Below are 15005 nucleotides of genomic sequence, written 5' to 3' on the forward strand. Positions count from 1 at the left end.
GGCGCATCTGTAATCCACACTAGGTAGGAAGATTTACATGATGTAGGAGACGATTTGCGTTTCATAGCGGAATCTCCGACTGAGAAATCCTTACATGCAAAAAGTAAATCTAGAAGAAAGAAAAAAATGTTAAAGAATGTCTTGAATGTCTTAAGTGGAAAAAAGGTCAATTATTGCATAAGCAGTTACCTGAATTAAATGAAAAAGCATCTACTGAATCTGTGAAGGTTTTGGAAGGACTGACATTATTAGAAATTTTCTTTCAATTTTTTACTTAAACTACATTCATTTTACATATTCCCAATTGTCAACAGAAGCACGTGAAAGCCAAACAGGGTCGTACTGATGTGTATCATATGATTTTTAAAAATATTTACTTTTGGAACTATTAGTGTAAGAATTTGTTGAAATTTAATCATTAAATCACAATTAAACTAAACTCTAAAAAATAACACGACCAGTAAATAACTTAACAATAACTATGACATAAATATAACACAATATATTAACGTAAAAATCAACACGATACAATTTGAATTTAAACATACTGGCAAGTTTGGATCTGTAAAATGAGAATCTGTCTTGCTTAAGGCAATAAATTTTATTTAATAGCCTCTTGACAAATGAGACGGCAAATATCAACACGTGCGTTTGTTGACAGATGGGAATTTGCTAAACGAATGAACTTTAGATATGCAAGACATGATTGTTCAATATTCTTTACAATATGCTCATGCCAATAACAGACAGGATTTTAGTCTAACTAGAAAAGACTTTCTCAACTTTATTGGAATTTTAATTTTATCTGGATACCACACTTTATCTCAAGCCAACATGTATTGGTCAATTGATGAAGATAAAGGGATCCAGGTTGTAAAAGACTGCATGAGCCGAAACAAGTTTATCTCCATAAAACGTAATTTGCATTTAAGCCATATTAGACAGCTTGATACAAGTGATAAGTTTTGTAAATTGCGCCCATTTTTTGACAAAACCAATGAGAAATTCATGCAATTTGGTGTGTACTCACACAACATATCTATAAGTGAAGAAATGGTTCCATACTTTGGACGGCACTCGTGTAAGATGTTTATGAAAGGCAAGCCAGTAAGGTTCGGTTTTAAACTTTGGTGTATTTGTTCAAGTGAAGGATATATGTACAAGTTTGTGCTCTCTGTTCTCCTGAGCCAGTGGACAAAAAACAAACATTGGGTACTAGAGTTGTTCTGAATTTATTATCAATTAATTAAAAATAAGAATAATCAAACATATTTTTCGACAATTTCTTCTCACCTTATGGTTTATTTCAACACCGAAAGAACAAGGGTATTTTGCAACGGGCACTATAAGAGCGGATCGAACAGAAGGGTGTCCCCTAAAGTGTACAAACCTTATGAAAAAAGCCCTAGGGGTTGTTATGACCCTTACTTTGAGGAGAATATGCACATTTCTTTATTAAGATTGCACTATAATTTAATAGTTACATTGATTGGCACTCATTACCACATTGAACCATTGTAAACTGCAAGGAGATACAGCCGACCACAAAAAAAATTATTACTGTGCCACAGTCTGCAGTTATTTACCAGTATAATAAAAACATGGGTGGTGTAGATTTACATGCCAATGGTGTATTCAACTACCGGATAACGGTTATGGGTAATAAATAGTGGTGGAAACAGTCGCATATCAGATATATTTTATTTTACATATTTTGTAATTGATCTTCTAGCTTCCTTTGAGCATATTTTTCGTACAGCGTCGGTGTGTAGTAAATAACATTGCCGTCTTTATCGTGAAAGGTTCCTGGAGGATTTTGCGCAAAAAACTGTTTAGCATCTTCGATTTGTTCTAGTGGTTTACAAAATTTACATCTGCAACAACAGCAGCACCATCCTAAGTTAGTAAAAGAAAAAAACATTAACATTAATTATTCTTCAGGTCTAAATATCTAATAAATAGCCTATAATAAAAAAACGATATATGCAAAATTAACAACCCGGAGAAGCAAAATGAAAAAAATTAGCACTTCTAGATACATTACTGAGACAAAAATATTGAACAACATCCAATGACTGATATAATTATAAAGAAACATGAGTTTTGAGTTTCATCTTTGATCTTAAAATTTGTCATAAAAATCTGGATGAAAGATAAATTTTGAGAAAACCAAATGAATAACAAAACGCATTGTAAGTGAAAACGAAAATCATAATAGCATTCAACAAGTACGAGTAGACACTTACACAGAACTCAGGTATAAAATCAAGATATCTAGAGTAGTGGTTTTTAATTTGGGGCCGCAGATCACTAGTGATTCATGTTATGTCAGAAGGGTCTGCTAAAAATTGCTGAAAGGTATGGATTTTAACGTACTTGTAAACGAACCAATTTGCAGATAATCAGTAGAGATTGATTGCATAAGTCCCTCAAAATTTAAGTTATATGACGAGGAAGTTTCAAGAAGAAAATACTAAAGCATGCTACGAGATTAACTTCGTAAAAACATAACAATTCACAACAATAGAAGAGGAGGTAAAAGGTTTAAAAAACAATGGTAACATAATAATAAAAGGTAAGCATAAATATTAGTATATGGAGTTTCCAACAACGAAAAAACGCCTACATAGGAACACATTAAACACAACCTAGTAAAAACAAAGACAGCAAGTATGCAATCGACCTCAATCTGGTAGGATAGACACCTGAGCATGGAAGACACACTATATACGGGAATACAAAGAGCGGTGTGGCAAAGTGGCAGCAAGCTGCAAAGAATAGGACCGAATGGAGAAATAAGCTTGAGAAGATCGAGGCTCAATTAGTGTCATAGAACCAATGATGATGATGATACAGTTTATTTCCATTGAATTGCGGAAATAAGTGGAATAATGAAAAAAAAAAACAAGGTACTTGGCAAATATTGCATCATTGACTGAAGTAATGATGCCGTTTGCCGCAATCTCGTATGCTGTTGGATTTATGGTTTTTCTATCAAATATCCGCTAATATTTACCGTATTGGCACCAACAAGGCACAGCGATAATTATGTAGACACATATCCAAATTAAAATGATTCTTAAAATTCGGTCCAGCCATCGAGTTCCCAATTTTGGTTTATTTATATCATCCCATATGCATTTTAAAGCAACAACACCTAAAACACACTTACATATTATAAAAATCTCCTTCCGATAATAAAAAAATTATAAAACGACATTAATCCTTCAACAGTGGAATTTTTTTGCAAAAAAAGTAAATAAAACATCAGATATATTGTTCAAAACACTTTATTAAACATATTGCTACAAGTATTTTTCTCAAAATATATTTACTTTTTTCAAAAAATGCCGTTACGTTCTGGTAACGCTAGCCGGCTATGGTATACAAAAAATTCTTGGACAAGGAAATTATAGCTGTGGGCTGTGAAACGTTATGTTACACTTAAGGCATAATCCTACATCACATTTGACACACATAGTGCGAATACTTAAGCTACAGCCTTCTTCGGCACATCGACGCTTCTTATTATTGGGAATGTTTGTCAAAAAATGGTCTGTTTTGTCATATCTTAAGTTATCTGAATCCCTCATCATCATCATTCTGGCTTTACAACCCTGCATGGGTCCTAGTCTCCTCAAGAATTTCTCTCCGGTTGTCCCTATCCATCGCCTTTCTTCGCCAAGCACGTATTCCCATGTTTCTTATGTCTATCTGAAACCCTGTTTAAAGATAAACTTGTAGCAGCCGCAGGCCTTCCAGCACCTTTGGTAGATATGCCATATGTTATCAGATAGGCTTGAGCAATTTCTCGTGTGAATTTTAGTTGGATAAGCTGTGTATTTCTTGGATATACACCAAGCATTGACTATAGCAGCATCTAGTAGCCAAGTAAAAATTGATCACCACCACTTTTTTCTACGAATTGAAATCCTGTATCTGGATATCTGCTGGTCCATGAAATCAGTACCTCCCATAAACCGATTATATTCAGAAATGAGATAAGGTTGTGGTACTTAAATATATATTTTTTTTTGGTTCGAGAATAGTATGAATAGTATAATAGTATGAATAGAAATAGTTTGACTTGAGTGACTGGAATGACATTATGACATGTAGATGCTACTGTTGTTGTGGTAACTGTTCAATGGAAAACGGAATTTTGAATTCTTCCAGTTACTTGTTGGCTAATATTATTAGGACTTCCCGTGGTTTTAGTAAAGAACTCAAGATCATAAATTTCTGTTTGATACTTTTATGTAAACGTAAATGTAAAAATATATTAATTGTTTGTAATAATGAAATAAAAATAAATGTTACAAATATATTATATACACTCCAACAATTAATTGAAAAAAAAAATGGCAAAAAATAGACCAGTACACATGGCATTCGTAGATTTAAAAAAGGCATATGACACGGTCCCCAGAAAACAACTATGGAACACGATGAAGGAAATCGGAACAACTCAGAGGTTAATGGAAGCCGTAAAAAACCTTTACAACAACAACAAGGTAAGAGTTAAAACCGGCAATAAATACTCCAACGAATTTAAGACCACAAAAGGCTTATTGCAGGGATGCTCTACATCTCCGACACTGTTCAAGATATTCCTCGAACAAATATTAAAACCATGGAAAAGGAAATGTGAAGGGATGGGAAAACCAATCCGGGACAACTTCTTGTACACATTAAGCTTTGCAGATGACCAAGTGGTAACGGCTCAAGATGAAGAAGATCTGTGCTATATGCTCCGAAAATTAGAAAAGGAGTACACAAAAAATGGACTGGAAATAAATCTAGAAAAGACCGAATATTTAACAACAGAGCAAGAACCAGTGAGAAACTTGGAAATGGACGATAATACTCTCAAAAAATGGAACCACCGAGCAAGAGATAACCAGCAGATTAGCACAGACAAGAACATGTATTAAACAAATAAAAGGGGTACTGTGGGATAGACAGATTACCAAAAATACAAAGAAGAGAATTTATAACACCTTGGTACGCAGTGTAATGACCTATGGAGTAGAGAATTTGGTAATAAATAAACGAAACAGGTCCAAAATCACAGCAACTGAAATGGAGTTCATGAGAAGAAGCTGCAGAATGACAAAAATGGATCGTATCAGAAATAAGGAGATAAAACGAAGAATGGCAGTAGAACACGATATACTCAGCTACATCGAAGAAAAACGTTTAATTTGGTATGGACATGTGAGAAGAACAGATCATACAAGGTGGATAGCAAAGATTTCGGATTGGAGCCCAATAGGAAGGAGGAAAAGAGGTAGACCCCGAAGATCATGGAGGGATGAAGTGGACGAGGCCATGAAAAGACGAAACCTTAGAGATGGAGAATGGCAGAACAGAAAGGACTGGAGACGTTGGCTGAAAGAAGGAAGGCGGCGACAGCTGTAAAAATCCTTATATAGATAGATAGATAGACAAATATATTATTAATACATGTTGCTAGTTCGATACTTGAAACAGAATGTTTCTTCCGACCGGAGGATTGAATTCAGCCAGATCCGTTTGGACGCTATAAGGGGGTTCAAAAACTCAAATGTATAAAGTGCAAAAGTCAATATTCAGCTGAAATTGTAAAGTTCATCCAAACACAAAAAAACTACCCTACTAACTAACCACTTGACGCGTTGCTGAAGAAAAGAGACGTTTTCTTTCGTGTCCAATAACGTTGCACCATTTGCTGCATCCTTTGAAATCTGCTCAATCTGTTTTCCATAACGTCTTGCGGCCAGGAACTGATGTGAGAGGTGATCCAACCAGAAAATGTGCAGGTGTGAGAGGAAGTAGGTCTGAGGAGTCATTAGACATGGGAAAAAGTGGTCTAGAATTAAGAATTGCTTCAATTTTACTCAAGACAGTGGAAAACTCCTCATACGAGAGAACCGTATTGCTAATGACTCGTTTAAGATGGTATTTTACCGATTTTACCCCCGCTTCCCTGATAATACCAAAGTGAGTTGAACGCGGCGGAATGAATTTCCAATCTATACCCTCAGAAGAGAGTGTGTTATGTAAGTCAGAATTGTTAGTCTTGAGAAAGTTGGAAAGTTCATTGTTGGCACCTTTAAAGGTGCTCCCATTATCGGAAAGAATAGAAGCGCATTTACCCCGTTGAGAAGTAAAACGTCTTAAAGCTGCTGCAAAGCATTCCGTAATCAGACTACTCACAACCTCCAAGTATATAGCCTTTGTGGCCAGACAAATAAAAAGTACTACATAACCCTTAATAGTCTTGTAGTTTCTCGTAAGACGGTCCTTTAAAGGAAAGGGTCCCACATAATCAAGTCCCGAGTGGGTAAAGGGTCGTGAAGGGGTAAGACGTGAAAAAAGTAGGTTACCCATAAATTTAGAGTTTTGGAGCTGCCTTGAAACATGTGATGCAGTTTCTAACAACCTTTCTAACGACATAGCGTCCATTGGGAGGCCAATATTTCTCTCGTAAGGAAGATGAAAGTAGCTGTGGACCAACATGCTGTAATTTCATGTGTTCATGTCGTACAAGTATGTCTGTCAAATGATGTTTTTTGGAATAACGATGGGATGCTTTCTCTCGTATGAGATGTCAGCGTTGTGAATTCTTCCACGAACTCGAATTATATTATCTTGATCAATAAAAGGGTTCCGGGTGAGAAGTTTGCTTTTATGATCGACCTTGCCATGTTTTTTGAGATGTGTGAGATCATGGTGTGAGATCATCAGAGAATTGACAAGACAAATCAGAGAACAGGCAATTTTTTCACATGTTAAATCGTTAAAGGTTCGTTCTGGCATGGTTAGTCTGGAATTTTTGCAAAAGTTTTGTAAATAATGTCGAGATTCATGGAAATTCTTGCGGATAGATTAACAGTAGATCGAAGTTCAGGAATTTTAACCCGTTTGAAGGGTTGATGAGGTCAGAAATTTTCAGCCAATGAAAGCCATGGAGGGCCATGAAACCATAGATCAGAATTTTGTAGTGCCATGGATGAAATACCACGTGACAATAAATCTGCGGGATTTTCCTGTGTGTTTATATTTCTCCAGGATTGAATCTGTGAAATCCTATTTGCAACGCAAGGTTTTAACAAGTTGGGAGGTGTATTGATCCATGAAAGAACAATGCTGGAATCATACCAATAAACAATTTCATCAAAATTAATTTGTAGTGATTGCTTTACTTTGTCCATCAATTCAGATAAGAGTAGGCTCCAGAAAGTTCAACTCGGGGAACTGTAAGAATATGTTTCAAATAAGCTACCCTGGTTTTGGCACAGAGTAAATGACAACATATATTTCTCTAAGCATCTGAGGAACGAATAAAAATTCAAGCATCATATGCTGCAGTAGACGCATCGGAAAATCCATGTAATTATATGGATGTAAAATTGGAAACAGTAATATATCTAGAAAATTGTTTATTAAGATTGACTAATTGAGATTGATAATTTGACCATTTTTTATGAATATCCATGGGTATAACTTCATCCCAGGAAATTTTTATACGCCAAGTCTTGTAGACTGATCTTAGCATTTATTGTAACTGCTGCTAAGATACCAAGAGGATCAAATATCCTTGAAATTGCAGAAAGAATGTGTCTCTTAGTAACCTTAGAATTGTTTGCAGTAGGTTGAACATTAGAAGAAAACGTCTAATTTGGGATTCCAAAAAAGACCCAATGTTTTGACAGTTTTATTGGAACCTACGTCCAAAGGAGTGTTATCTGTATCATCAATTTTTAATTCGGTTGAATTTGATTTCCATTTACAAATGAAAGCCATGTTTTGAAAGTAATTCAGTAATTAAAGATTGAATATGATTAATTTCTCTAAGGTGGAAGCACCGATATGGAGATCGTCCACGTAAAAATCGCGTAATATGATGGACGAAATATCAGAAAATTTGTCAGAGTAAATGTGAGCTACTTCTTGCACACATCGCGTTGCTAAAAAGCTGGCAAAAACAGTGCTTTAAGTTACAGCACTTAACTTAAAAATTATGTCATCATTATTAATACTAGCCAAACAGTGATAGACTATTTCAGCTAAATTAAAAAAAAAAAGTTAAGTTTTTTACCAGATTAAAAAAAAAAGAGGCTTCTAGCTGCAATGGAAGCCGAGATAATGTAAATTTTTCCTACGTGTTTCAATTTGAAGTTACGATCTCGAAAAAAAACAACGGAGCTGAAACAGTTATCCCCTCCACTTTCCTGTGTCGATCTTTCGAAAGTACCTTCATTTCGAAGGGCTGTAAGTTTCGAAAAATTGAATGAATTTTATAGCTATAAGTTTCAGTATAAAGTTTAGATTTTTATTCAAAATTTGTGCAAATTTTACTTCTTAATGTTTTTTAAACAATGGAGATACATATGATTTTTTCAAAAATAGTCCCTAACTTCGTTCCTATTGGTCATAGAAGGTTTTTTTTAATGTGAGTTTTTTTACCAGCTATCCAATGGTTGTACGTACAGGTCTGTAGCTCAAAAAATATAGAAGTTATTACAATTGTTTATAAGTAAAAAACATACCCCTTTTTCAAACGTTTATTTTATAAATAATTTCGATGAAAACGCAATATGCATTTAACTTCTGAGATAGTTTAGGTATTAAAGAATCCTATGAAATTTGCTAAATGTGTCTAGCATGATTAATAGAGCAAGTTCAATCGTTTAAATATTTAGCCTCAGGGATAAATAAATTAAATAACTTTTAAACTATTTGACCGATCGGGGGGAAATTTCGCACAAATTTAAAAGACGGTAATTCCTCGATTTTCAAATGTATTAATAACATTTTATTTTGTTAATAAAAAAATTAATAAAATTTATAGATTAGTGCAAAAAAAAACTGATTTTTTGTAAATATCTCCGTAAATTATTTATCAATTATTTAAAAAACGGGAAAATAAAGATATTCTTGATATAAAAAAAATTATATAAATATTGTGTATGTAAAATATAAGGGAAAAAAACTTATAAACAAAAAATCAAATTGTGACCATAAATTATTGTTAAAAAAATACGAGTACTTTTTCATCTATTCGTCATCTAGTAACCCCCACCTATGTCTTAAAAGCTTCAGATATCTGCAAAAAATTTTGCCGTGAAATCGATGATTTTTGCATAACCAAACTGGGCTATTAATATAAAGGAATCACTCTCAAATTATTTAATTACCTATTCCTTTTCTTTCTTCTTCAGTACAATTCCTTGTTACTTTTTGTCCCATCAAACTTTTTATACTGTCTTTAATGCCTTCATCTTCTCTAACAGTCGTGTAATTTAAAGTTTCGTTGGATCTAATTGCATCTTTAACTTCATTTTTAAATTCGGCTTTTAAGGATTCGTAATCATAATTTACCGAATTATTTCCGTTGGAATCACTTCTTTTTTTCTTGGAACTTAAAGATTGATTTTCAGAGTTTTCAAAGTAAACAATGTCATCTTCCTATAGAAAAAGGTAATTTTTTTAGTCTGATAAACCTTAAAGCTAGCTGCTTGTAATTGAAGTGGAATACATGCATATATACAGGCAAATTTAATGGAACACAGTTTGTGCAGTTTTAATAGTTATTTAACCAACAAGTGTATTAATAAGGGCGATTAACAATTGAGATATATTAACGCGCGAGCGAAGCGAGTGCCTTAATGTTCGAGATTGTTAATCGCCATTTTAATTCACGAGTTCGTGACAAAACTTTTCCGTCGACCGTACTTTTCAGAAATAAAAATATCTTAGTTTAAATTTTTATTTACTTAACGATAAATAATGACATACAATGACAGACAGTACTTACAGCGGCTACTTCATTTTAAATAATTTTTAGTGGGAATATAAATAGGTATGTTTGGTTGCCTACACCACAGGTAACTGCCAATCACAGAGCGTTAAATGTGGTTAAATTAATTTATACAAGCAATGTATGTTGTATTGCCTATAATGAAATCGTTCATTAATAGAAAATCATTCATTAATAGGGGTCATTAATCAATGATTTTGAGGGTGTTAAAATTAATCATAAATGGACGGTCGACGGAAAAGGATTTTAAATACAACAAAAATACAAAAGATCCGAAGAAGCATAAGATAGATGCGTAAACGGGCAAAATACACAGAAGAAGTATCCTGAACAAGAAACACCTTCCAAAAGACAAGTAGTCGGATCGAGCCATGCTCATTGTCAAGTATTACACAAAATCCAGCTCCACTGCTTCAATAAAACATTAGCAAATTAATCTAATGCATTTATTGTTTCTTATCGTTATTTAATCCGTCTTCATGAATAGTTCCAAACAGTTTTTATAGGATTCTGATCCTGAGAATATATATTCTTCTAAAGCTTCCTTAACTTTTCGACTATTAACTGAAAACAGACAATTTTCAGTCAATTAATTAAAGACTAAGTGTTCCCTTGTCTTCTTTTTTTTTAATGATTGTGAATAGTAATAGTTTTAAATCTATAGGATCAGTATTACAGAGGAATGAAGAAGTCGATGGAGATGCATGCAGTGTTGTGTGACAGAAAAATTCCAACGAAGCAGAAGATAAAATTCTATAAAACTGCCATAAAACCAGCCATGATGTATGGAACTGAATATTGGGCAGTTAAACAGAAAGAGGACCAACGAACATACGTAGTTGAAATGAGAATGCTTAAAAGGATGACTGGAGTGACAAAAAGGATAAAATTAAGAATCAGTATATTAGGGGAAGTCTAGGGGTGACACCGATTGATGCCAAGTCCATGTCCAGCGTAGAGACGTTAATCACCCAATTCGAAGGACTGTTAATCTTCGGGTTTTTGAGGGGGTTTAAGGGGAAGACCAAACAATAGTTATTAACAAACATTGTAGGTAGCTGTAGGCTTCATATTTTAAAAGTGGATACAAATATACAGGTTCTTCCATAAAACTGTATCATATTAAAGATATGTTTCAATGATAAACCAAACTTCAATGAAAATCGTAACAAGTTCAACGCTCTGTAGAATTGAATACAAAAACAACGACCTGTTGTAGGCATAGTTTTTAAATTGTCAAAATTCATACACTATTAAACATTTGCACTCATGTATATATTCTTTTGTAATTACACTGTACTCAGATTATTATTTTATCTATTTATCTATCTACTCGGAATTTTTTTATATGGGAATTTTTTAATAATGCAGTAAAATTGCTTAGTAGATACCCTTAGTGTAAAACAAAATAAAAATGTGGAAATTTTTTTATTGTTTTAGGGAAAAAAGTAGAAATCGCTTAATGTCAAAAACTATGGGATGTATTTTAAAAAATAATATTTTTTGCGCAGATGTTTATTCACAATACAATAATTTATTACCATTATACCATGAAAAACATTATAATAATCACTATAATTATTATTAAATACATTATATCAAGTTAAAAAAATCACGTTTTATAATGTAATATATAGTACCGTTCGAAGCAGTCACCAAGTGCATGCTTACGGTTGCAAGTGTTATAAATGTACCTAGTTTCCCGCCGCAAAAGAAATAAGATGCCGCTTTGAAATTGCACGGTCAACTTTTAATAGAATGAGAAAACTTTTTTGTAATCGCGATATCAATATATCGCTCCGAATAAGAATGCTTCGATGTTATATTTTCTCATTTTCTCTACCCTTTTGTACGGGGTTGAAGCTTGGACACTTAAAAAATCCATCATTACAAACCTAGAAGCATTCGAAATGTGGTGTTACCGACGTATTTTGAAAATATCATGGATGGAACGCAAAACAAACGAACAAGTTCTCGAACAACTAGGAAAACAATGCGAAGTTTTAAATTCCATAAAAATCAGGAAATTGGAATACTTGGGGCACATCATGAGAGATGAAAAATACGAACTACTAAGGAATATAATCCAGGGTAAAATCAAAGGCAGAAGAAGCGTAGGAAGACATAAAATCTCGTGGCTACGCAATATCCGTGAATGGATTGGATGCAGTTCAATAGAACTATTCAGGCGTGTAATCAACAAAATTATAATTGCCAGAATGATTTCCAATCTCCGATAGGAGCGGAACTTGAAGAAGAAGTTTCCCGCCTTTTGCCTTGTCCGCACAGTATTTTTTCTTCCCATCTTTTGGGGTAAAATATGTAGTTTACCATTTAGTCGCTCCTCTGTATCAACAGATGATGATTTGTCAGAAGTTTTTAACCCCCCTGCCGAAATTTTTTTGTCAGCTCATCAACCAATTCCCGAATGAACTTCAGAGGTGTCTGATTGATTTTTTGTTTTGCCCCGTTGTGAAATTTTGTATAATACTTAAATAAGCATTGACAGTGGCCATTTCGAGTCTCCAAAAAATAACTCATAGCCACCATTTCAATGACTTCCTCAGGAAATAGGATGACACTGAATAAGAGTCTGCGCTGTCAACACCTTCCATAAGTTTATTTTAATTGACCACTACATTTGAGTTATTTACAACTTGTAAGTTACCTCCACTTACTCTTCTGTTGATAGGCTGTGTTCCTGAAATATCCCACTAGGAAAGTGCAGTAACGATTCTTTTATCTTTCGATGCCAATACCATCAAATTACCTGATCAGCATGCAAACGTGTTATCTTTGGCAAATGTTGGTTTTTTGATTGAATTAGATATAAATTTGCGGTTGATTTGAATAGTGCCTGTCAAATGCATATTTAGTTTTAACTGCTCTGCAAATGGCAAACTTGTATAGTATCTATCGGTATAAAAATGATATCCTTTACATCCTGGGTTGTTGTCCAATAAATTTTGACAAAGATAACACAATCCTTGTACTTACAGGTAGGTCAGGTCTCACAAAATCTTCTGAAGTCAAGCTTCCGTAGTAGGGCAAAATTGAATAAACGTAGCAGGTGTTAGGATCCGCCATTACATAATATATTCTGATCCTCCATTTCGTAGGCTTGTTTGGGTTGTAAGTTAAAAAACAAATTTTACCCTTAAATGCAACAGTAGATTCGTCTACTGATGTCTCTCTTGATGGAACACACTGTTCACCCTGAACACCACATATCTTGGAAAAGATCGCTGTCATAATATTCGTGTTTAGCAATCCCACAATCCCCCGAGTAATAACTTGTGACTAATTTGAATAAAAATAACATAAAACTCCAGAAGAAGAGGTCCACCCTGGGCACCAGGTAGTTCGAGGAACATCGCCATCATAATATTTGTGTTCAGCGATCTTGAAAACCCCCGAGATTTCGAATCAAAACACATAAAACTCCAAAAGACGTGGTCCACCCAGAGCACCAGGTAACTCGAGGACCATCGCCGTCATAATATTCGTATTCAGCAACCTCAAAAACCTCGTGAGTAATGACTTTCGACTGATTACGAATGAAAATAACATAGACCAGGAGACAAGGTTTACCCTGGGCACCAGATACCTTGGAGGCCATCGCCATCCTAATATTCTTGTTTAGCAAGCCCAAAACCTCCAAGTAATGACTTTTGACTGATTTCGAATGAAAAAAACATTAAACTACAGAAGAGGATGTTCAACCTGTGCAACAGTTAGCTCGATGACCATCACTGGCATATTTGTGTTCAAGCAACTTCAAAAATGACTTTCGACTGATTTCGAATGAAAATGACATTAAAACTCCAGGAGACGAGGTCCATCCTGGGCACCAGGTACCTCGAGGACAATCGTGGTTATCATATTCATTTTCAGCGACCTCCCGAGTATTGACTGTCAACTAATTTAGAATGAAATTAATATACTCGAGGATCATCGTCCCCGTCATATTTGTGTTGAGCGACCTTGAAAACCCACCGAGTAACAAAATTGAACTCATTCCTGTCTATATTTTCCGAATGTTTCATTTTTTATGCACTTTGCAATTTATTTTCCTGATGCACAAAATGCAATTTTCATTTTACTACCATGAATTTTGCTCACAAAGCTTCCTGGCACTTTCCCGAATCAAATGCAAAAAATTGCAAAAAAATCGGAAAGTTTTAGGCTTAATGCTTCGTTGCCTCACCTATATAGACATGTGTCGCCTATACGGCGACATACGAGTGCAAATGGTAAAAAAAATATATGCTTAGAACAAATCAACTTTAGTTTATGATATATAAAATACAGATTTGTTTTGTTTTGTTTGGCGATTTGTTTAAATATACTGTGCAAATAATGAATTTGTGTTTTGGCTTACCCTGTATTGGAAGAACCAAATTTTTTTATGAATTTTTGTTGCTTTTGTACATCTTTTCAATTATACAGGTCGTTGAACTTGTTACGATTTTCGTTTAAATTGGCTTATAACGTTTTATATACACTATATAACACAAAACATTACTTTGGTGCAGTATAGTGTTATGAAAGACCCCGTATATTTGTATCTAATACTGTAAATGTGTTGTAAAATGAGAAGCCTACTTCTACCTACTATTTTTATAAATAACTTTTTTTGGTCTCTGCTATATTAACAGATATAACGGACTTTTTCACAAATTCTGATCACCCTGTATTTCTATATTTTGCTTTTTTACTTACTTTTACATAATTTTCTTCTTTTTCTGGATTAAATTCAAAAATCTTAGTTTTCTTCCCATTTAAAACATTATCGTTGTTGTTGTTTCTAATATTAGCCAAATCTGCGTGAAGTCTGTAAAATTTGTCATTGTCGGTTTTTAGTTTAGTTTCCATTTCTTGTGCATTAATCATTTCGTCTTCCTCATACACATCCTTAAATTCTTTATTTTCTATCGTCTCGGAAATTACAAATGTATCTTGGTGGGACATATTCACCTTATAACTTGGAGGCCAAATGCAAAGTGCAGTCTGCGTTTTCAGAAGCAGTAAGATGAGTTTATACATTTCTTGTTATTATTGTCATAAAATACGACAGATGAAACTATATTTGACGTTTGTTTTCAATGATTTGTTCAGGACTTTATTTTGTAGGTATTTTTAGTACTATTATCTAGACCAAGTGTGTTAAAGTCAAAAGCTAACTTGGGCCAAATAAACA

At 34.0% G+C, this 15005-nt stretch overlaps 2 protein-coding genes across 3 annotated transcripts in view; one reads left to right on the top strand and one right to left on the bottom strand.

Annotated features, from left to right (window-relative positions):
* Positions 1–15005, top strand: part of Sptz (zinc finger FYVE-type containing 26 spastizin) — a 56585-nt gene that overhangs the window by 8524 nt on the left and 33056 nt on the right. The window lies entirely within an intron of this gene.
* LOC140443285 (uncharacterized) lies at positions 1411–14934 on the bottom strand. Its single transcript, XM_072534443.1, has 4 exons — positions 14528–14934; positions 9183–9453; positions 3017–3157; positions 1411–1896 (listed from the first exon to the last, which is right to left on the bottom strand). Exons 1-4 carry the CDS (start codon positions 14849–14851, stop codon positions 1706–1708), a joined length of 927 nt encoding a protein of 308 aa, XP_072390544.1. The 5' UTR covers positions 14852–14934; the 3' UTR covers positions 1411–1705.

Source organism: Diabrotica undecimpunctata, chromosome 6 (genome assembly GCF_040954645.1).
Source record: "Diabrotica undecimpunctata isolate CICGRU chromosome 6, icDiaUnde3, whole genome shotgun sequence".
Lineage (NCBI taxonomy): Eukaryota > Metazoa > Arthropoda > Insecta > Coleoptera > Chrysomelidae > Diabrotica > Diabrotica undecimpunctata.